The following is a 24,407-nucleotide window of genomic DNA, read 5'->3' as shown; positions in this document are numbered from 1 at the left end:
ATGTAAATAGCTTTTTAAGTTAGAATTTTTATGTAGACCTTTGCTATAGATTTTTTTCCTTACTACATCTTTTGGTTATCCCTCTAACTTCATAATCAAGAACTGAAACAAAGATAAACAGTGTTATAACATAGCTACTCTACAAATTATCACCATTTCACATTGGGCTGAACAGTTGACCATTCTGACAAGGAGAAGGTAGAAGCCAGTTTTGTTGTCCTGATTGTCTGTACATTGTGTAGTGTAGCACAACCCATCTGCTTTATGCTCCACAATGGTCTGTCCAGGGCGCAATATACCTCTTTCCCCATCGATACAGACTTGGTCAATTACTGTGATAAACAAGACAAAAATAATGCCATAATTTCACATGGTTGCCTTCTAGTTGGAGACAATGCACGATATAGTAATCATGAAAAGGTAGCCAGTAAGAACATAAGAACTAGAGCAGGAGCAGGCCATGTGGCCCCTCGAGCCTGCTCCACCATTCAATAAGATCATGGCTGATCTTTTCATGGACTCAGCTCCACTTACTCACCTGCTCACCATAACCCTTAATTCCTTTATTGTTCAAAAATCTATCAACCTTTGCCTTAAAAGCATTTAACAAGGTAGCCTCAACTGTTCCACTGGCCAGGGAATTCCACAGATTCACAACCCTTTGGGTGAAGAAGTTCTTCCTCAACTCGGCCCTAAATTTGCTCCCCCTTATTTTGAGGCTATGCCACCTAATTCACCTGCCAGTGGAAACAATCTCCCTGCTTCTATCGTATCTATTCCCTTCATAATTTTAAATGTTTCTATAAGATCCCCCCCTCATTCTTCCAAATTCTCATGAGTATAGATGCAATCTACTCAGTCTCTCCTCATAAGCCAACCTTCTCAACTCTGGAATCAACCTAAAGAATCTCCTCTCCATCCTCTCCAGTGCCACTATATCCTTTCTTAAGGTAGAAGACCAAAACTGTACACAGTATTCCAGGTGTGATCTCACCAACATCTGGTGAGACAGTTGAAACATAATCTCCCTGTTTTTAAATTCCATCCCTCTAGCAATGAAGGACAAATTTCATTTCTCTTCTTAATTACGTGCTGCACCTGCAAGCCAACTATTTTTGTGATTCATGCACAAGACACCCAAATCCCTCTGCACAGCAGAATGCTGCAATTTTTTATTATTTAAACAATAGTTCATTTTGCTGTTCTTCTGACTAAAATGGATGACTTTACATTTACCAACATTGTACTCCATCTGCCAGACCCACGCCCACTCACTTAAACTATCTGTGTCCCTTTGCAGATGTTCAGTGTCCTCTGCATAGTTTGCTCTACCACTCAGCTTAGTGTCATCTGTGACACACTACACTTGGTCCCCAACTCTGAATCATCTATATAAATCTTGATTTTCTGAGGCAAAATCATTTCACTATTACTGTATTAAGCCTGTTCTTTATAAACAGAGCTTCCCCACCTCCTTTTCCTTTGAATCACTTCTTTCCCTTTTGTAAAAATATCTTGATTCTGCCTAAAACTTCTGCCTAATTATATTTTGATTTTGAATGTGTCCTGTTGGCATTTCCTTAATAATGGATTCCAGCATTTTCCTGACAACTGATGTCAGGCTAACTGGCCTATAGTTCCCTGTTTTTCCCTTTCCCACTATCCGGAAGAGCAGTGTTACATTTGCCACCTTCCAATCCACTGAAACTGTTCCAGGGAATCTAGGGAATGTTGTAAGAACATAACTAATGTTTCTTCTAATCCTGCTGCCATATCTTTTCAAATCCTAGGATGTGGCTCTTATTGACTTTTCGTCCCATTATTTCTCCAGCACGTTTTATTTCCTAATTATTATGTAAAGTCTCCCAAACTCCTTTTGACTCTTGGTTCCCCCACTTCTATAATGTTTCTTTGGTATTTCACAGTGAAGACAGTCAAAAAATATATCTCCCTTTTTTATTCCTTATTATAACTTCTCCTGTCTCAACCTGGATGAGATTCATTACTTTTTCCCTTTTTATATACTTGTAGAAGTATAAGTAAATTATTGTTTCAATGAATACTGTGCTGGTGGGACTCTGAAGTCAAGTTACTGTTGACTTTGTGATAGTTATGGTCATTTCTGTGCATCAACAGACTAGATTTATATTTTGCTATTCACTTCTGAGTGTACTAGTGCTTTACATGCATTTAAGGCTAGCCCAAAAGCAACTGAAGGTAAAGATAATTATGTGGACAGATCATTTTGGAAAGAAATCCACAAGTCTGTGACTGAGAAACTATCCTCTGATGACTGAATAGGAAGAGTTTTACTGTTGTTGAAACTCATATTCAGGAGATCGCTATTGGCCAGGCACTTAACTGGACTAGCCAGATATTTCACTAGGATGGCAACTGGTGAAGGTCAGACTCTGGGTATCCTGCAGCAAATGTCTCACCTACTGATTTTACAAAGCATTTCCATCACCTACAAGGCACTGTCAAAATTGTGACACAGTGCTTTCTACTTGTTTGAATGAATTCAGCTCCAATAACACTCAAGCAACTTGACACCATCCATTCAATCTATTCTGTTTAACTGGCACCCCAGCCTGCTGGTTTGGCATCTCTTCCAGCACCAGAAACATTCACTCACTTCAGCTCTTTGTCTCGGTCAAGACCAGTAACCTTTTTTTTTAAACAGAGAAACATGAAATCCAGTTTAAGTTTCAAGTTTATTTATTATTGTCACAAATAGGCTTACATTAACACTGCAATGATGTTACTGTGAAAATCTCCTAGTCACCACACTCTGGCACCTGCTCAGGTACACTGTGAGAGAATTTAGCACGGCCAATGCATCTAACCAGCACGTCTTTCAGGCTGTGGGGGAAACTGGAGTACCTGGAGGAAACCCATGCAGACACGGGCAGAACATGCAGACTCCTATTTATTGGAAGAATGAAGCCACCTTGGTAGGGGAAGTACCAGTGCAGAGGTGGCACGGATTACGCAACTTGCCTCAAGCCCAACTTTAGCAAGTTTTCATGCTTGAAAATGGGTGCAATGCAATGGTGAAATCAGGCCCATAGAGTCTGTGAGTCCATTGGCTGTCTTTTGATTAAGTTTGGAATGATGACAGGTGTGAATTACACATATAACATTCATCTTGGTATGTATATTCCAGGAGGAGCCCCCCCACAGCCCCCACCCTCACAATAGTTATTTAATTTGAAACCTTCCAGGAATTTGATAGTGTGTGTTGAATGGGCAATGGTCACCTGACCTCTTGATGTGGAGATGCCGGTGTTGGACTGGGGTAAACACAGTAAGAAGTCTGACAACACCAGGTTTAAGTCCAACCGATTTATTAGATAGTAAACTCGCAAGCTTTCGGGGTTTGCCCCTTCACCTGACGAAGGGGCAAACCCCGAAAGCTTGCGAGTTTACTATCAACTAAATCGGTTGGACTTAAACCTGGTGTTGTCAGACTTCTTACTGCACCTGACCTCTTGACAGCCATCTCAAGAGTTAATCAGTGCCCATTTTAAACTAAAAAACAGCTTCAGATATTTTTATACCAGTACCGGATTGTGGCAACTAGAGCAATTTCACAGTAACTTCATTGCAAAGTAATGTAAGCCTTACTTGTAACTAATAAATAAACTTTTTACTTTACTTTGACTATGACATGCCTTTATTTGGCATGACAAAAGCAAACACTAAACACTATCTTGGGTAACAACCATAATCTCAGACTCAGAATCAACATTAGCTAAACATGAATTAAAAGACAAATTGCAGTCAATTATAAACTATAAATTACAAAGTAAATGGCAAATACAATTGGCTCAGTGGCCACTCAACATATATGTCATCAATCTCAAATACAAAGTCCTTAAAAACTCAAATAATTTCAACTCCTCTTCAGTTAAGATTTACCTTGATTCCCAGTACTCAGCAGCACACAATCAACCATGTGCCATAGAAAGGGTCTTCACTAAAATGATAACGATCTGCAGAATTTCCCCAACTCTGCTTATAACAGTCTAGATGGCATAGATCCATCAATGTTACCTTCAAGTAACAGAAACAACAGCAACAATTGCATATTTGTCTATTCTCAGCTTGTGGATCTAGCCTCACACTGTCAAATTGCCTGGACTGCACTAGAATCATTATCTACTGAGCTCTGGTGGCTCTGTATCTTTTTATATGGTTTCATTTAGTTTCAGTCTCCCCTGAAATTTTGGTTTCCAATCTCCAATCTTCGGTCTTAGTTCCTCGAGAAAATGGGAGGATCAGTTTTCTTTCTTGATTTGCTTTTTTGGATTCCCTTTTCAAAAAGGATCTGTCTCAACAAAATACAAGCTTTGAAACAACGGATTCCATCGCAACTTATGCATTGATTATGCAGTGTGTACCATCTATTTGCACTGCTGTAACACGCTAAATCTTTTTCAACAGCACCTTCCAAATTTGAAACTTCTACTGCTTAGCGGGACAAGGACATCAATGCACAGGAACACCACCATATGAAAGTCTCCCACTGAGTTACATACCATTCTAGCTTGGAAATATATCACTGTTCCTTTATCCTTGCTGAGTGAAAGTTCTGGAACTCTCTATACACAGTGGGATAGGCACTGAGGGTCAGGGGACTGAGACAATGTTCAAGGTAGATGGCTTGCCAGCATTTTCTCAATGCCATAAAAAATGAACAATAAATGCTAGCCTTGCCAGCAATGTCAACATCCCATTAATGAATAGATAAATAATAGAAAATGTAACAAGTACTTCGTCTGAGTGTGGAGTATGGCTGTAGAAGATTTTCAAAATAGGCTGGATGGGTACCACAATAATTCTATTTAAAAGAACAATGATCCTGGAATCAACTGAGTAAGGTACATGAAGTTACTAGAATCTAACAGGTATAGGAGTGAGAGAGCATGGCAATTTCTACAGGAGAGGACTTGAACTGTAGGATACAAAATAGTTCTTAATGCAAGTCTTTGTCTCAAATGTTTTGGTCTTCAGCAGAACGAAAATAAAAGCTAAATGGTACTTCAACCAAAGTTACACTATGAGTATGCGATTAAAGTAACTGTAACTTGACATATTAAATTGTTTCAAATGATGTAAGGTGATGCACACGGTAAATTAAGCATAATAACAAAACATAATACTGTACAATCTATTTTCCCACTATTATCTATTCTGTCTAATGATGCAGCATAGTTTTCCTTTCAACACTGACAAACCTTACGAACTTTCTATTGCTATTGTTATTTTAATGTTCATTTGCTTGCAGTTACTACTATTATTATTGTCACTGTGAATGGAGTTAAAATAGTCAAATTTGATTTTACTTTGAACTGTTGCAATTGGCAAATAGCCTAGAGCAGATTTGTGCCAAAAGACAAGAAGGAAAGATTTACATTTATGGACTGCCTTTCTGAATCTCAAGGATGTCCCAAACTGCTTCACAGCCAATGAAGCATTTTTGAAATCTGGTATCTGTTATTTTATGGGGAATGTAGCATCCAAATTGGATACAGCATGCTCCCATACACAGCAATCTGATAATGATCAAATAATCTGTTTTTGTGATATTGATTGAAGGAAAATATTAATCAGAACACCAGGCATAGTTCCTCTAGTCATGTTCAGAAGAGTGGTGTGAGATCTTTTATTTCCACCTCACAAAGTAGTCAGGGCCTCAGTTTGATGTTTAATTGGAAAAGCAGCTCCTCCGATATAGCAGCACCATGAGAGAGTCATAGAGTCAAAGGTTTACAGCATGGAAACAGGCCCTTTGGCCCAACTTGTCCATGCTGCCCTTTTTCTTTTAAAACCCCTAAGCTAATCCCAGTTGCCTGCATTTGGCCCATATCCCTCCATATCCATCATATCCATGTGGCTATCTAAATGCTTTTTTAAAAACAAAATTGTACCCGCCTCTTCTGGCAGCTTGTTCCAGACACTCATCACCCTCTGTATGAATAAATCGCCTCTCTGGACACTTTTGTATCTCTCCCCTCTCACCTTAAACCTATGCCCTCTAGTTTTAGATGCCCCTACCTTTGGGAAAAGATATTGACTATTTAGCTGATCTGTGCCCCTTGTTATTTTATAGACTGATAGAATATCTGCCTACATTTTGTACTTAAGTGTCTGGAATGAGGCTTGTGACTCAGAGGAGAGAGTGCTATCTAGTAAACCACAGTTGCCTACTCATGCGCCGTCCAGTTCTATTTTTGGCTGTTACAGAACGTTCCTTCATTTGTAAAAAACAAGTAAGGTCTTCTATAGATTTAGTCCGCTTCTGAATACTTCAATCGTTCATAATATTCTTGAAATAAAATTATATTTTTTAAACTCATCTATAATTCTCTACCCTTTGATGTATATTCCTTGCTTACAATTAGATCATGCGGAAATTTGCATAGTGATGGATGTACACTTACCACATTTGTACTCTGGACATCCACATGGATTGGTTGTGATATTTCCATGCTGCTGGTCTATAACTAACACCTCTCCCTACAAGTGTCAAAATATTAAAAGGTTATAATTCTGAAGATTTAAAAAAAGCACATAACATCAAAAGATAGGAGTATGTTACTTACCAGTTTGCACTGAAGTTTAGGAACTGTGTCACATGCACATTCTAAAACAAAAAAAGTAATTAAATCTTGGTTACTTCAGTCATGGAATCTGGCAATTTGTTGGAATATTTCCAAATCTGAGAATTTATCGTCCTACCGCAAGAATGAAATGGGCAACACAGATCTGGACTCCATGTCTCAATGACTTTCATCCCTAAAGGACACTGAGACTTCGGACAACGATTGATTTCACAAACTAAAAGAAACAGAACAGAGATTATTGGAAACAAAAAAAAATCTGGATGATAATGAATTGAACTGTAACGAGAGATCTCACAATATAGTTATTCAAGCTACAATCTAGGAAATGTGTCTATACCACACTACTGGTTCAAGACTGATACCTACAAAGTATGAAATGTAACCAGGAAGTTCAAACTGCCCTACATGAGTGAGGTCTGTCATTCAGGTTTGTAAAGTATTTAAGATTCAACAGACCATTTAAGCCATTTTAAGACCTGCTTCATCTCTGCAGTTGAGCTATAGGGGGAAATTGTTCGGAATATCATAGGCAGCATCAAAGCTAAGTTTCAAATGTGTCACTAGATGAAGCTGTCCTCTAGCAGCCAGCTTTCCTCTGATTGCCAAGTGCCAAAAATCACATCCTCTTCATCACTGTGATTATCTAACTCCATTTATGTAACAACCCCCCTCCACCACTATCTCATCACTGAATCCCTCACTTATGCCTCTATCACCTCCAGATTTAACCATTCCAATGCTCCCCTTAAGTCAGCCCCCAAATATCCAGCCCTTGCACATTTCAGCTCATTCAAAATTTTGCCGCCAACTTCCTTTCCCACTTCAAATCCTGCTCATCCATGGCACTGATTTCTCTGACCTATGTTGGCCACTGGTTTCATTCACAATTTTCCCAATTTAAAATTCTCATCCACGTGTCTAAATCCTTGTATACTTTATCCTTTGTTAACTTGTAACCTCTGCAACCTTCAATCCAACTCAATCTCTCCATTCCTTTGATTCTCACCTTGTGACCACTCTGCTTGTCCCTAACTCTTGCTTCCTTTTAAACTCTATTTCAAACCCATCATTTCAACCAAATCTTTTTGCAAGATGCTGTGAAGAACATGAAATAGGCAGGCACTGTAATTAAATACAAGTGAGCTGAGAGTGACATCACCAGAGTTAGTGGGCCATACTGTTTGTGCCCAACTTTTTTAATCTGAAGAGAGGCAACAAGCATATGAAAGGCCTACAATGCTAGGTGTCTTTTCTTGGCAGTCCAGTACCAGCTTTATTGGCAAGCAACAAGGACAATGACCTAAAGCCCCTGAAGTCATCTGACCAAGGCACTCTAAGGTCTAATGCCAGCAGAGTTACAGATCAGGCTATGTGATCTTTTTGCTGCTATTTTGGAGAGTGGTTGCAAGGCTCTAAAACCAGCAGATATTATTACTGCCCTGTAGCTCTTGTGTCAACAGCAGAACTAGCTTTTCTTTCAGGATTCTGGATGCAGATGTTACCAAAGAGAAGGTCTTTGCACATCATCTGAATGCCAAAATACATGTGAGGTCACTTGGAACTCAACATCAGTTGTTCTGTCCACAGACAGGAAGTTCAATCTCTAAATAATGTTCTTGCTGAGCTGAATTTTTAACGATGAACTGGTGCAGCGACAATAACCTCTCCCTCAATGTCATCAAAATGAAGGAGATTGTCATCAACTTCAGGAAGCGTAAAGGAAAACATGTCTGTCTGCATCAATGGGGACGAAGTGGAAAGGGTGAAGAGCTTCAAGTTTTTAGGTGTCCAGATCACCAACAACCTGTCCTGATCCCTCCATGCTGACACTATAATTAAGAAAGCCCACCAACGCCTCTACTTTCTCAGAAGACTAAGAAAATTTGGCATGTCAGCTATGACTGTCATGTTCACAGATGCACCATAGAAAGCATGGTTTCTGGTTTATCACAGTTTGGTATGGCTCTTGCTCTGCCCAAGACCGCAAGAAACTACAAAAGGAGGTGAATGTAGTCCAATCCATTACTCAAACCAGCCTCCCATCCATTGACTCTGTCTATACCTCCCAATGTCTCGGCAAAGCAGCCAGCATAATTAAAGACCCCATGCATCCCGGACATTCCCTCTTCCATCTTCTTCCTTTGAGAAAAAGATACAAAAATCTGAGGTCACTTACCAACCGACAAGAACAGCTTCTTCCCTGCTGCTGTCAGACTTTTGAATGGACCAAAGTTGATCTTTCTCTACACCTTAGCTATGATTGTGATAATACATTCTGCACTCTCTTGTTTCCTTCCCTATGAACAGTATACTTTGTCTGTATAGCGTGCAAAAAACAATACTTTTCACTATATGCTAATACATGTGACAATAATAAATCAAATCAAATCAAAATGTGAAAGGATGCAGTCTCACACTGCTTCATTTTTGAAGTCAGATCACAACTTGATTTCTTTCTATACTTCTCTTTCTCTCTATAAGCAATAACTTGCATGTTTTTTGAATGGTAAAACATTATTCTCACCACATTGATAGGCTGGACAACACATCTCAGTGGTATTGTTGTCTACGGTAAGGATTTCTCCACTTTGGCAGGTGGGAATTTTGTCAGCACAAGCACCACACACTATGTGTAGGGAAACATAGAGTGTTACCATCATATTGAATAAGAAGTGTCAACATTATTTCTAAGGATCATTTAAAAATTTCAGTTTGAACATGTAACTGCAATATTATTCTAAAGCTTCCTGCTTTTGTACAAAATTCCTCCATTCACTATTTTAATAGAGGCTGTTGCAAGCTTGGTTTCTTATCTTAACTTGCTTGCGTTCAGTCGCATTAATCATTCCTAAAATAGATCCCACCCCTTTTCCATGCAATTCGTGACTCTCACTGCCCAATAACTTAATTGTTAATGTAACCCAGGAAGGTAACAGTAACATCCTGTTACGATTTGAACTGGAAATGATGGGTGCGATCTTTCAGCCCTGCTACGATAGTCGAATAGTGTAGTGGGACAGGAAATATTGGAGTTGGTGGTTAAAAACAGGGCAGATTGGGCCTGGCATCAGGCCACTTGCGATCCTCCCAGGCCATTTTTACTGACATAATCAGCCTCATGCCCTTCCAGGAAAATTTAAATAGCACAAAAATGTAAATATCATCTGGACAGCTCTGGGTGCATCTGTATTAAATACAAGTGACCTGAGAGTTCACTCTCAATTTTAAAATGTTAATTAGCAATAGAAAGAAACTTGTAAGAGTAAAGCATTAGTTTATTACAATATTGATTTCTGTGTGGACTGTTCTCAAATGTTTTAAAACCTAAGTTTGGTTTCTGACAAAATGGAACTTATTCAACATTACTTTGAATCAGAGTCCCAAAAGACTTTAAACTGTTTAGAATAAACTACTATTAAATTATTTTATTTTGAATCTAATCTGCACATTGTACAACTTACTACAGATGTATGCTAAGCAGCAGCTGCCATCTGCACGGGTGGCAATCAAGGTTTGATCCTCTCGGCAAGTTGGAATGTCAGACTCACACTTTTTTGGATCACATTCTGTAGAAAGTGAACAGATTGTCAGACCAGGTACTGAATAAATTGCATGGATTAAGTTTAAAACTTTTTTTACAATGTTTATTATTTTGTAAGTATATATTCTGCACACACGCGCACAATATTTAGAGATTCAAAATTATTGTTCTTTTTGTTGCATCTCATGCATCACCCTAAACCAAACACTGTTCAATTTGAAGTTACAAACTTTTCTTGATAACACATTTTCATCGGCTGCATGGAGATGCTCTGACATGACATATCTATTTGGTCGCTCTTATCATCCCTGTGTGCAGCCACCCAGCTGTCTATTGTGCAATCCCTTTGAAGACACACTTGAATTCATGGAACTGCAGGTGCAAAGCTGCATCATTGCCATAGTGAATTTTATGATATGAATTGCAGATAATAAAAGTGAATTTGTAATGTGAAATATTGATCTTTTTCCGCCTTTACCTCACCAGGTAGAGAGAAAGATGCTGTTGGGTGAAGAAGCAGATAAACTGTTGCTGTGCAATGCAAGGGAAAAGACTATTTTGTGTTAGTCAGCGACAATGGTGCTGAGGAGAATTGTTTTCCTGTTTGAAAAGATGGGACCAGTAAAGATTTAATGAGTAAGGGGTTGTCAGAGGAACTTGTGATCAGAATTCCTTTGAAGATACTCACAAGACTTAGTTAAGGGGCTTTCAAAGGACACTGGAAGACTCACCTTTGTTTAGCAGGGAGAAGGGAGCTTTCTGAATTGTTGGGGTGAGTATAACGCTGAATGTAATCTATAAGGCTGCCTATCTGCTGACAACATACAAATGGGTCATAGAGTATTAGTTAATGGGGATATATCTTTTTGTTGTTTGATTTATTAGTTGTATATTAAGAATGCTTAGTCAAAATTGATTTCACTTATTTGTTACAGTAAAAGTCTTAAAATGTGAAATCTTGAGCAATATTCCTAGTTTGTCGTTGGCAACTCATATCTCTTTTTAAATTTAATTACTTTCTATTAGGACCAGAACATGAACACTCCTGCCACCTGAGATAGGAAGTTATGGTTTCACATTCCTCTCAGGGGCTGTTATCTCTAGTGTTCTGGCAGATATTTATCCCTGGATTATTTGGTCATCATCATACTGCTGTTTCATAAGAACATAAGAACATAAGAAATAGGAGCAGGAGTAGGCCATCTAGCCCTTCGAGCCTGCCCCGCCATTCAATAAGATCATGGCTGATCTGTTGTGGCTCAGTTCCACAGTCCCGCCCTCTCCCCATAACCCTTAATCCCCTCTCTTATCAAAAACCCATCAACCCGCGTCTTAAAAATATTTAGCGAAGCAGCCTCCACCACTTCAACAGGCAGAGAATTCCAGAGATTCACCACCCTTTGAGTGAAGAAGTTCCTCCTCAACTCCGTTCTAAACTGCCCTCCCTTTATCTTGAGGCTGTGCCCCCTAGTCCTACTATCCTTTCTGAGCGGGAAGAGTCTTTCCACCTCTATCCTATCCATCCCATTCATCATCTTATACGTCTCAATGAGATCTCCCCTCATTCTTCTAAACTCTAACGAGTACAAGCCTAGTTTATTCAGCCTCTCCTCATAGCTCAACCCCCTCAACTCCGGTATCAGTCTAGTAAACCTCCTCTGCACTCCCTCCAAGGCCAAAATGTCCTTGCGTAAGTACGGCGCCCAAAACTGCACACAGTACTCCAGCTGCGGCCTCACCAATGCCCTATACAGCTGCAGCAAGACCTCCCTACTTTTATATTCAATCCCCCTCGCGATGAAGGCCAGCATCCCATTCACCTTCCTGACCACCTGCTGCACCTGCAAGCTGGGTTTTTGCGACTCATGCACAAGGACCCCGAGGTCCCTCTGCACCGTCGCCTGCTGCAGTTTTTCACCATGTAAGTAATAATCCTTCCTACCATTATTCCTACCAAAGTGGACCACCTCGCACTTGCCAACATTAAATTCCATTTGCCATTTCCTGGCCCATTCGCCCAGCCTATCTAGATCCTTCTGTAGACTCTCCCCACCCTCCGCACAATTTGCCTTTCCACCAATCTTGGTGTCATCAGCAAATTTCGACACCCTACACTCGGTTCCCTCCTCCAGATCATCTATATAAATGGTAAATAGCTGAGGCCCCAGCACCGACCCCTGGGGCACTCCACTAGTCACCATCCGCCAATCCGAATAGCACCCATTGACCCCCACTCTCTGCCTCCTATTTGACAACCAATCCTCTATCCACGCTAACACCCTACCCCCAACTCCATGTCCCCGACCTTCTGCAATACTTCTTGTGAGAAAATTGGCTATCAGTTTAAACAGTGGCTACACATCAAAAGTTTTTCATTGATTGCTAAGTGCTTCTCTTTTTTGAACTACAACCATTCTACTCAAGGTTGTACTTCAGGCAATACTTTTTGTATTAATATATGTACTTACCACAGAAGTAATCAGGACAGCAAAAGTCTGGTTTGTAATAGGAAATGAGCCTTTCTCCATATGCACACTGAGGAGCAAAACTCTCACAGACTGTTTGATTGCAAGCTGAAAGCAGATTGGAATGAGTCATGTTAGTGCATGGTGCACTCAGTAGCTCATTGCTACATTAGCCTGAAAGCATCAATGAACTTAAAGGTTTCTAAAGTTAAGTCAAGAAAATGGGGACTGCTAAAAAGCATCCTTTCTTTCCAATTCATCACAAATTGTATTAGTTGACTAAAATCAGAAATGTTTTTGTAACTACTCCTAAGAAATATAAGGTTATATTTTCAACGTAAAACCCTATGCTAAAACTATTATTGCATTGTAGACAATATTATAGAATCTCTTTGATGTTCATACTCACTGGTCTATACTTAAACTTCCACAAGCTGATTTTTATCATCCATTCCACATAGTACCAAAAGCATCCATGTTGGATTACTGACTGACCTGCAGGATTCCATTTTGGGGAGACGGTCACAGATATTCTTAGTGCTGCCAGGTGCTCCAAATAGCTATGTCAGGTACTCCAAATACCATGACGGCACGGTGGTACAGTGCTTAGCTCTGCTGCCTCACAATGCAAGGAACACCAGTTTAATTCTGACCTTGGGTGACTGTGTGGAATTTGCACATTCTCCCCACATCTGCATGGGTTTCCTCTAGATGCTCCGATTTCCTCCGCACTCCAAAGATGTACAGGTTAGGTGGATTGGCCATGCTAAATTACCCCATAGTGTTCCAAGATTGGTGGGAATAGTAAGGTAAATACATGGGGTAAGGCTGGGTGAGAGTCAGTGCAGACTGGATGGGCTGAATGGCCTCCTTATGCTCTATATTTCTCTGTGTCAAAGCCTTCTCTGATATTAGCACTGGTAATAGAATTGGATCACAGTAACAATGCTCTATAACTCCGCCAGATATTTTCCATCAATCATCCTGTAATAATATAATCAAGGCCTAGTTTTAAGGTTGATTAAACTGGATATCACAGAGTACAGGAATGAGATAGATAATCTGGTGAACTGATGTGGCAACAATAATCTCTCCCTCAATGTCAACAAAACAAAGGAGATTGTCATTGACTTCAGGAAGCGTAAAGGAGAACATGCCCCTGTCTACATCAATGGTGACAAAGTAGAAAGGATCAAGAACTTCATTTTTTTGGTGTCCAGATCACCAACAACTTGCCTGGGTCCCTCTGTGCCAATACTATAGTGAAGAAAGCCCACCAACGCCTCTACTTTCTCAGAAGACAAAGAAAATTTGGCATGTCAGCTGTGACTCTCACCATTTACAGATGCACTATAGAAAGCATTCTTTCTAGTTGTATCACAGTTTGGTATGGCTCCTGCTCTGCTCAAGACTGTGAGAAACTACAAAAGGTCATGAATGTAGCCCAATCCGTCATGCAAACCAGCCTCCTATCCATTGACTCTGTCTACACTTCTCGCTGCCTCGGCAAAGCAGCCAGCATAATTAAGGGCCCCATGCACCCCGGAAATTCTCTCTTCCACCTTCTTCCTTCGGGAAAAAGATACAAAAGTGTGAGGTCACGTACCAATTGACTCAAGAACAGCTTCTTCCCTGCTGCTGTCAGACTTTTGAATGGACTTGCCTTGCATTAAGTTGATCTTTCTCTACACTCTAGCTATGCCTGTAACACTACATTCTGCACTCCCTTGTTTCCTTCTCTATAAACGATAAGTTTTGTTTGTATAGTGCACAAGAAACAATACTTTTCACTGTATGTTAATACATGTGACAACAATAAATCAAATCAAATCAAATCTCTTAAAATTAAAGAATTGGACATATTAAAATCAAACACAGTCAAACCTCAGGCTTTCCAGACTTGATGAAAGTCAAATATAGAAAGACACAGGAACATTTTTGGGCCTGGCCCATCAATCAACCATCAAAAATTGTTGCACTCTACTGAGACCTAGCAGGAGATCATCGCACCCCATTGAAGTGCACTGGTCTATTGTTAGAAGATGATGTGAAGATGCCGGCATTGGACTGGGGTAAGCACACTAAGAAGTCTCACGACATCAGGTCTTTAACCTAGTGTTGTGAGACTTTTTACTATTGTTAGAAGCCCAGATCAGGCCTGACTTTCTGTCACCTAGACTTCCTGCAGTTACCTTATCTGGCAACTGCTTACATGTAAGCAACCGTATGGGTGGGTCCCGGTGTCCTGTCAGGCAGATATCAAGAAACCCACAGGGTATTGGGACCCCCCCCTCCTGGGACCTCACTGGTCAGAAACCAGAGAAGTTTCTGGAAAGGCAGGCAGGGTAATAAAGGTACACATCTCAGGCACAACAGTTACGAAGACTCGACGAGATAGGTGACCTTGACCATCTGGAAGACTGACCAGAGAAGGAAGAAAGGAAGAAGCTGCAATCAAGACTCACCTTCATGACGACGGAACAGAGGGACTTAAAGAATCGGGCCTGTAGTTTAACCAAATCAACTTCGTAGGTAGTATACTTGAATTTGGGTATCCTTTTGTTTTATGTGGGTAATTTAAGGATTAATAGTGTTATTATGAATAAACTTAATGAACCTTTACTTGTGTTTGTCCTTTGTCCATCTTGCAAATAAGGGCACTGGGGTAAAACCTTTGAGTAAGCAAACTGCTCAAAAATACCTGAGAATTAACAGGTACAACAAATCTTCCTACTCCATTTCTTCCTTCTTCTGGCCCCTATATTTTTAACAATCTTGGCCCATTTGGTTAAATCCTGCCCCATGTATTCTTTCCTTTCCCAGCTTAAGTGAGATTCTAAGGTAGCATGGGTAAATATTGTTGCAAATTTAAATGAATGGTGAAGTTAATGCCATAATCTCAAGGCAGATAGACATTCTAATCTGCCTGATTTTTCAATCTGCCATTATAATTCTGGGTGCCTGGACTGAACTATTCACCCGATAGATTCACAGAAGGCTTTGCGGTTCGCGTAACTGGTAATGGCTTTATCTTCAGGACTTATGATAGTTTCTGAACATCTAAACAGCATGGCTTCAGTATAATTATCTTTATGTTGAGCTAACATTTTTAAAACATGGATGATTATTCATCTGCAGACAGAATTTAACACTTACCACATATTTTGTTCGGGCAGCAGTTCTTATCGCTAGCTAGACTAACTACTATTTCCCCAGAACGGTGACAGATTGGTTCAGGGACAGCAGAGCAGTTGTGGTCCACAGTAATGATGGTTCCATTCTCCAGACACTGGTACATACAACATCCATCCAGTGAGGCATTCCATTTTTCACCAGCAGCATGGGGTAATCCCCAAGTATCAGTGCAAGCTGAAAAATATGAAACATATGGAATTATCTTTCTTTAGAAACAAGAGCATGCAATGAAATATATTGAAGATCAGCAAACAAAAGAACAATTGTTAATGTCTGAGCCAATTATGCTTGGTGCTGCAAATATACATTTGTATACGTACATGTGTATGCATACGTATGTAGATATGTACATAATAAGTTTAATTAAAAAATTAATGGAAAGATTTTGTGTCTAGTTCTTCATGGCTAGAAATAGAGTGGATAATCTGATGTACCACATTTGTCCTCAGGTATACATAAGGTGGAGTCAAGTCGATGAAGGATAGTTCCTTCTGGACAAACACATCCCTCACTCAGAATGGAACATGATGCATCCTCTGATGGGAAAAAAACTCTGTTCTGGCATGTCTTTGCTTCACAGGTCAGTACACAAGCCTGATATATCATATTCGTAGGACATGTAAAGGCTGAAGAAGCAGAGAAAAAATGTTAATTGTTTAATTCATTTAGGTTGAAGTAGAATCAATACAGTTTAAAAACTGAATGAAGTACAATTCAAATAAATAAGAATTACTATGAGATTAACCATGAATGTGATTTTTAATTTTGCTTGATTTGCTGTAATCTTCTTAACTATTGCTGAAAAAGGACATGCTGTCAAAGCTTTTCATCTTGCACTGGGTCTCTTGGTGGCAGGGTGACACAGTGGTTAGCACTGCTGACTCACAGGGTCCCAGGTTCAAATCGGGTCACTGTCTGTGTGGAGTTTGCCCATTCTCCCCATGTCTGCGTGGGTTTTTTCTGGATGCTCTGGTTTCCTACCACAGTCCAAAGATGTGCAGGTTAGGTGGATTGGCCATGCTAAATTTTCCCTTATGTCAGGGGTACTAGCTAGGGTAAATACATGTTTTTGATAAGCGAGGGGATTAAGGGTTATGGGGAGAGGGCGGGAATGTGGAACTGAGCCATGACAGATCAGCCATGATCTTATTGAATGGCGGGGCAGGCTCGAAGGGCTAGATGGCCTACTCCTGCTCCTATTTCTTATGTTCTTATGTGGTTGTGGGGATAGGGTCTGGGTTGGATTGTGGTCCGTGCAGACTCGATGGGCTGAATGGCCTCCATCTGCACTGTAGGATTCCATGATTCATCAGAACCGAAGCAAGAATCCAAAACTTCAAAGAGAACAGCACTTTATATTTCATGGTTTGCAAGTTGGTACTGATTGGTCGAGGTATTGCCATTGCAAATGCACCAGGGAACTATCAACCCCCATGTTTTTTGTTTATTCAAAAAGGTGCAATGTCTGGGAGTATTCCTTTTGCCTGTAGGGGACAGATCCATGCATATGAATATAAGTAATTTCTAGCCAGTATTAGTGAGCTACATTGTAAGCCCGACTGATAGTCTTCAATCAGTTGTCAGTGTAACTCTTAGGACACTTGAGATTGTTATTCTGCCAAAACTGCTTGACTCCTGACTTCACTACAGCTTTGGTCCATATATGGAGAAAAGAGCTGAATTCCAGAAATATAGCCCATTAAGGCAGCATTTGAAGGAATGTGGCACCAAGGAGCCCAAACAAATTTGAAGTCAAAGAGAATCAGGAGTCATATTAGCATAAAGAAAAATGGTTATTGTCGTTGGAGATCAATCATCTCAATCACAGGACATTACTTCAGGCATTCCTCACTGCAGTGTCTTAAGCCTATCCATCTCCAACTACTTCATCAATGACCTTCACTCCATCATAAGGCCAGAAACGGGCACATTCATTGATGATTAGAACAAACACTGAACATTTGTGACTCCTCAGATATTGAAGCAATCTGTGCCTTCATATAACAGGCAATATTCAGATTTGAGCTAATAACTGACAAACTATTTTAGTGCCAAGCAATGACCAACTCCAGCAAGGGTAAATCTAATTATCTTGCCTTGACATTAAATAATATTGCCGTCACTGAATCCTCCATCATCAATATCTGACCAAAAATTTAAGTGGCTCAGCCCTATAAATATTGTGACAACAAAAATAGATTAGAGATTGAGAATTCTGCAGTGAGCAATTCACCTCCTGGCACAGCAAAGCTTGCCCACCATCTGCAAGGCACAAATTAGGAGTGTGATGGTATGCTGTCCACTTGCATGAAGTGCACTCAACACTCAAAAAGCTGAACACCATCTAGGAAAAAGCAGCCTATTTCATCTATGCCCCACAAACCTAAACATTCATTTCCTCCAATGTTGGGACAACGCGGCTGCTGTATATACTATCTACAAGGTACATTGTGGTAACTTGCCATGGCTTCTACATTAGCATCGTCTAAACCTTTGAACTCTCTCTCCTAGAAGGACAAGGGCATTGGAATATCACCTCTTATAAGTTCTCCTTCACTGTCACTGGGTCAAGATCCTGAACTCCCTTCAGTTTAAGTTTATTTATTAGTGTCACAAGTAGGCTTACCTTAAAACGGCAACAAAGTTACTCTGAAAGTCCTCTTGTCGCCACACTCTGCACTTATTTGGGTATACTAAGAATACAGGGAGAATTTAGCATGGCAAATGTACCTAACCAGCACATCTTTCGGACTGTGGGAAGAAACCGGAGCACCCAGAGGGAACCCATGCAGACACGAGGTGAACATGCAGATTCCACAGACAGTGACCCGAGCCACCTGCACTGTCATTGGGTCAAAATTGTGGAACTTCATTCACTGTTGTTGGGTCAAAATCCTGGAACTCCCTAGCTAATAGAACTGGAGGCGTACCTGTACATATAATCTGCAGCAGTTCAAAAAGGCAAGTTACCACTACCTTCTCAAGGGCAATTGCAGATGGGCAAAAGATACAAGAATTACCAGCAAAGTCCACATTGCAAATAAAATAAATGACCCTATCTTGTCTATCATTTTCTCTGTTTCTTGCTTCATCCTTTTCTTTGATTGGTTTGGGTGATAAAAATTGGATATGACATTGTCTAGATGACACATTGATACCATGGTCATGTTATCAATTTGCTTTAGCAGCATTTTGAGGAGTAAACATAATTTGATCTGAAAGATGGAAGTAAATAATCCAAGTAATGTCAAGTGCCACATGACGCGCAATTGCAACAATTTCTAACCCATTGTTTTAGCTTTACTCTGCATCTAGATCTGTGGCAGCGGTCATGCAGTAATGGTATAACATTTTTTTAGAATGTGCACTTACAGCAGTAATCTGGCCTCCTCCACTCAAGGCAAATGTTAAACTTGTTACAGAGGGCCACGTATGCAGCCAGAGCAGAACAATGATTGTTCACAAATAATGAGTCACGGATCCAGAGCTCACAAAACATTTCTGGAGAAACCTAATTTCAGAAAAATAAATTAATTCTTCACAAAGCTTAGGTTGTGATGATCTGTTACATAAATAATGATTAACAGTGAAGGTCAAGACAGCAGATTGCATTGAGCCATCTTTAACCAGGAACACAGACCAGGGTTTGTTACATTAATTCACTTTCAATTTTTTTGCTATTCTCATAACATGTAACTTTTTAAAAAGAAAAGCCAAGTACTAACAATTAAGCTTATAAAATGTAAAGTGTCCGAGTGTGAATGTTTAATAAGCATAGTAGTGATCCAGGAGCAAGAGGTACATAACATTGTGAGGAAGACAGACTTCATCAGACAAATATGTCACATGAAACTTAAGGCAGGTAAGTGGGAAGTGATGCATTTTGGTAAGAAGAATAGGGAATGTTGTTCTGTCATAATTATATAATTCTTATGTTTATTTATTCTACCACACACAGGGCACATATTGTTCATAAGGGATTTGGTAAATATTTTGTGGATTCATTTATTAAGATTAGGCACATGACAACAGTTATACAGTAGAAAATTTGAAGTATCAAAACTGCATGTGTGATCAGCTCAAAGCAAAACTGAAATTGTAACTGGATCTCATGAGACATTTCCCTTCTAATGATATCATACTTCCATCTCTCAAAGGCATATTACAACAACCCCCTTTTTTTTTTAAAGATATTTTCATCCTTCCAAAAAAACATAGCTATTTGAAATACATGTTCATGTTTAGTTATCAGTACATAAATGTATAGAACTGATGAATCTATGAGCCTCTAAAGTGTAATGGTAGTCTGCTGGTATGCCCAGCTCTTGTGGTGACAACATTGTCTGGATGTTTCTTTAATTGTTCACAGTGATCTGTGGGGTTGTCATTCTTCAATGTTCCTGAATCGTATGATGATGGCAAAGTTGGAATGAATCTGATTTGTCCCTGGCTATGCCCCCATTGTTGTGCATTTGAGTGTAATCACTTCATAAGACCTTGGTTCTGAAAAAATCCTTTTCACTGTAACTGGTTGTTACACTCCTGTGGATTCCTGGATGTGAACTTGCTGTCCCAACTCTAAACTTGGCATGTTCATCCCTGCATTTTTACTATGTGCACATTGGTTATCTTCTATTATAGTTTTAAAGCTGTTCACTAGTTTCCACTTCTAACACATATCCTGAAATGGCTTACCAATAAATTATAGACCATTGTCTGTAATGATCTCTCTAGGCACACGAAATGAACTGAAAATAGCATTTAAAAGTGACAACTCTGACCGACATATTATGCAATTCTTGAATAATGGAGCAACTGATAGAGTAGTTGATGATAACAGTGAGGTGAGAGCCATGTACATGAAAGGTCAGATGGGATTTTGGACCAAGGAACTACAATCAAAATCAATAGTACATTGTGCTAATTTGGCATTTGCTCTTCACATGCCTCGCATTTCTTGATGACAACTTGAATGTTGTCATAGGCTCTAACCACAAGGGATTCATCTGTTTACCCACTCTTTTATTTGTGCACTAGCTTAGTGCTGTGTCTCCAGAACTTAACCCTACATTCAGTATTTTGTTGTGGTCTGATCAAAATGTCAAGAGTTTTTCTCATGTCATTCATGATCTATGTCTGTTCACCTTGTCATACATATATTTAATCTTGTTGCCACTTGTTTTATCTGCTCTGACCACCACATTGTGTTATTATAATGATATAAGGCAATTTGCTTATTAACTGTACAAAATACAATGCACCAATTGCCCACAAAGAGTTTGGTAAACATGCGGTGGGTTAATTTATTACAAGCTTTTCCAACTCCCACATGTGAGGTATTTCCTTGTGGCCCACCAGGCTGTTCTAATTTAGACAATTGTCAAACTCCAAAATTCCCTGAGAGATTTCTTTTAGATTCTCATTGCTCAACCAATCACTGTTTTCTTTATCCATTGGCCACCAATCAACATACAGAATAGGGTGAAACAAGTTTGTGTTTGGACAAGTGTCATGTCTTCAATTGTTGAATAAATTTTTAATACTTAGGCATCTGGCTGGGCAACTCAGAGCAGAAAAAGTAGTTCACTGAGAAGTGGACAGGTCGGAGAATACAGGCTGTAGGGGGGTGGAGGGGGTGGATTTTGGAGGGTGACCAGAGGTTGTGGATGGGAGAGAACGAAACTAGTGAGCTGGGAGAAAGAACAGGACCTGGTGGGTTAGGAAGGGACCTTTGCTTGGGCATTAGACCCAGAAATGGACACTGCCCCATCTACGAGGGGCTATTGGATGCTCAAATCTAAGGGGGGACTGTTGGGGAGCTCAGAACCAATGGCGTAGTTGATGGGTGCTCAGAGATAGTGGACTATGGGTGATCTAATGGGTGGGAGGATGGCTGTTAGATGCCCAGAGATGAGAGTTTACCAGCCTTCAGGAACTGAGGGAAGGCATTTGGCAATCCTGAAGAGAAGATGATACAATGGTGAGTATACGGGAGTGAGAGAAAGTCTACATTTGTGAAAGTGCTGTGTGTGTGTGTGTGTGTGTGTGTGTGTGTACGCACGTGCATTGGGGTGGGGGGGGTCGAGTGAGTGTGCAAGGGAGTGAGAGAGACTGAGTGAGTACGTGAAGGAGACTGCAAGAGGCTGTGAATGGGGGTGAGTGCAAAAGGTTGAGTGAGATCATGCGGCTGGACACACAAGACAAGGTGTGAAAGTCTAAGTATGTGGGTAGGGCTGAGCGCAAGAAGTTGTTTGTGGGTGGAGGGGAGTGGGAAAGGCTGAGTGAGTGAGTAGAGGAGTGTGAGGGTGCTGAATGGGTGTGTGGGGGTGAATGCAAAAGACTGATTGAGTTTGTGGGGATGAGTGTGAGACTGCCTTATGCCAAGTCTTAGGTTTCTCACTCATCTCACCACCACACACCAATGAATACACACACACCCACTTATGCTTACCCACAGATACCGACTCTCTCACACTATGATCACTTCTATTAATTAGTCTTTGTTAACTTAATAATCTATTGCTTTACTTTTGCTTAGCAAATTCTTTCTTTCACTACAACCTCAAATGTTTTTCAAAATTCAGTTTATCTGTGAGCCAAACCTTATCTTTCTGAAATTTGGCCATCAGCCCCAAAATGACACTGTGGAAATTATGTGATGCATTGTTCTGTGCAACCGTTACAAGCTTAAACTACATACTTGTGCATGACAGAGGGCAAAGGTATCACTCTGGAGCATTCTGAAGCATTCGGAGCAGTTGCTCGTGGAACAGTTAACGTCTAGACGTCGGCTCATCTTTATGCCAATCTCTGTGCTGACCAATGCCCAGTCTTGAATGAAGGTCGCTGGGTCATCATCTTTTTTAAGAACTGTGCCATTTTTCAAAGTTAGGTCATTTATTGGATTTCCATCGCATTGGCCTGTAAATATGACAAATATATGTGTATACACAAACTCAAGGCAATGAATAATATTTTATGTTCTCATGCAGCAAGACAGGAATAGTCGGGTATATTATAACCAGGATACAATGGGAACCTTTATTCCTCATACATAAAGAAAATATTGATGTTGAGTTGAACTTAAATTTAATAAACTTGCCGAGATTTCACATAATACCAAAACAGTGATAAACCATTTGTTTCAGGATATTACTATTTAATTTATTACCGAGCATCTATATATCTATGTAATTTCAGTGGTTACATTTAGAGAACCCATTACACGGTAACTCACAGATCTGTTAGATTAGAGGGAATTATGTCTTGCATACACATAAAGAAGCAAAGATCGTGCCTAGCTGTAATTAGAATTTATCTTAGAAATCATTGATTCACTAAACACAAACACATAAAAAAGGTTTTTAATTTAGTAAATTTAATTAATTTAGTGTAAAAGGCATTTCATTTTAGGGTGGCACGGTGGCACAGTGGTTAGCACTGCTGCCTCACAGCGTCAGGAACCCAGGTTCGATCCCCAGCTTGAGCCACTGTTTGTGCAGAGTCTGCATTGTCTTCCCGTGACTGCATGGGTTTCCTCCGAATGTTCCGGTTTCCTCCCACAGTCTGAAAGATGTGTTGGTTAGGAGCATTGACCATACTGAATTCTCCCTTAGTGTATCCAAACAGGCACCAGAGCGTGATTACTAGGGGATTTTCACAGTAACTTCATTGCACTGTTAATGTAAGACTACTTGGGAAACTAATAAATAAAAGTAAATAGTATACACTACGTTTGAAGGAGTAACCAAAAGAAAACAGAACAACCCAATGACTCAGTTTGAATTTAGAATCTAACCGCTCTCAATTGGAAAAAAGCAGCAAATTCCAATCTCAATATTTGTGATGTTCATTTGAGTTGTCATCTTGAATTTTCTCTAACTGGTAATTTACTGCTAAAGGTTACATTTATCACTTAAGACCCCTACATGGAAAATGAACCATGCAAAAACATGGGCAAAAACAGCTATCCAATTGCCACTGAAGTACAAATTCCATACATTCCTTACTGCAGCACAATACTGTTTTTGGTATACACATTCCTACACTCAGGAACCCTTTCTTATATGCCACTTAATTTATTTTATACAAGTTTTTTTCTGAATAGCGCTTAATTCAATAAAAGCCTTTTAAAATTAGAGACCACACTAGACAAAATTTAATACTCCCAGGAGCTTGATAGAAAGCAGGGGGGCATTTAATAGGTGGGAAGGTGGGAAGTCTGTCTTGACTCACCCAATTAAATCCTGGATGGGGACAGTTGCAGTTGGCATTCATGCTCCTAGGCCATGTGAGGCCCTTAAGTGACCAACTAAGGTGTAGGAAGGAGGGGATGGGGTGGTGGTGCTGGAGGGAAGTGGGGGAGTTGTGGGGGAAGTGGGGGGAGATAGGGGTGGTTAGTGATTGTGTGGTGAGTGGGCAACCATTTATACCCTGGTGGACCTGCCTGCAGCCTGAGGAGGAAGTCACTTCTGCTTGGGCATGCCATAAACTGCAAAGTTTGCACCCACAAGGACAACATCCTACCTCTGTTCTTCAATCAGCCCTCCTCTCCTCCCTTCACTGGGCCTACCTGAC

General features: G+C 40.1%; 1 protein-coding gene across 1 annotated transcript in view; it reads right to left on the bottom strand.

The window, feature by feature from the left end:
• otog (otogelin) overlaps positions 1-24,407 on the bottom strand; it is a 248,022-nt gene that overhangs the window by 15,816 nt on the left and 207,799 nt on the right. The window contains exons 41-51 of the mRNA XM_080189956.1: positions 22,531-22,751; positions 19,203-19,341; positions 16,265-16,456; positions 15,792-16,004; positions 12,639-12,743; positions 10,091-10,195; positions 9,154-9,255; positions 6,745-6,843; positions 6,609-6,649; positions 6,447-6,522; positions 154-332 (exon numbers count right to left, since the gene is read on the bottom strand). Of these exons, the coding sequence (XP_080046082.1) occupies positions 154-332; positions 6,447-6,522; positions 6,609-6,649; positions 6,745-6,843; positions 9,154-9,255; positions 10,091-10,195; positions 12,639-12,743; positions 15,792-16,004; positions 16,265-16,456; positions 19,203-19,341; positions 22,531-22,751 (1,472 nt within the window). The remainder of the gene's footprint in view (positions 1-153; positions 333-6,446; positions 6,523-6,608; positions 6,650-6,744; positions 6,844-9,153; positions 9,256-10,090; positions 10,196-12,638; positions 12,744-15,791; positions 16,005-16,264; positions 16,457-19,202; positions 19,342-22,530; positions 22,752-24,407) is intronic.

The sequence above is a fragment of the Carcharhinus amblyrhynchos genome, chromosome 6 (assembly GCF_965287045.1).
Source record: "Carcharhinus amblyrhynchos chromosome 6, sCarAmb.v2.hapA, whole genome shotgun sequence".
Classification (NCBI taxonomy): domain Eukaryota; kingdom Metazoa; phylum Chordata; class Chondrichthyes; order Carcharhiniformes; family Carcharhinidae; genus Carcharhinus; species Carcharhinus amblyrhynchos.
Note: the sequence above shows the minus strand (reverse complement) of the source record. Positions and strands in the feature narration are given on the sequence as shown.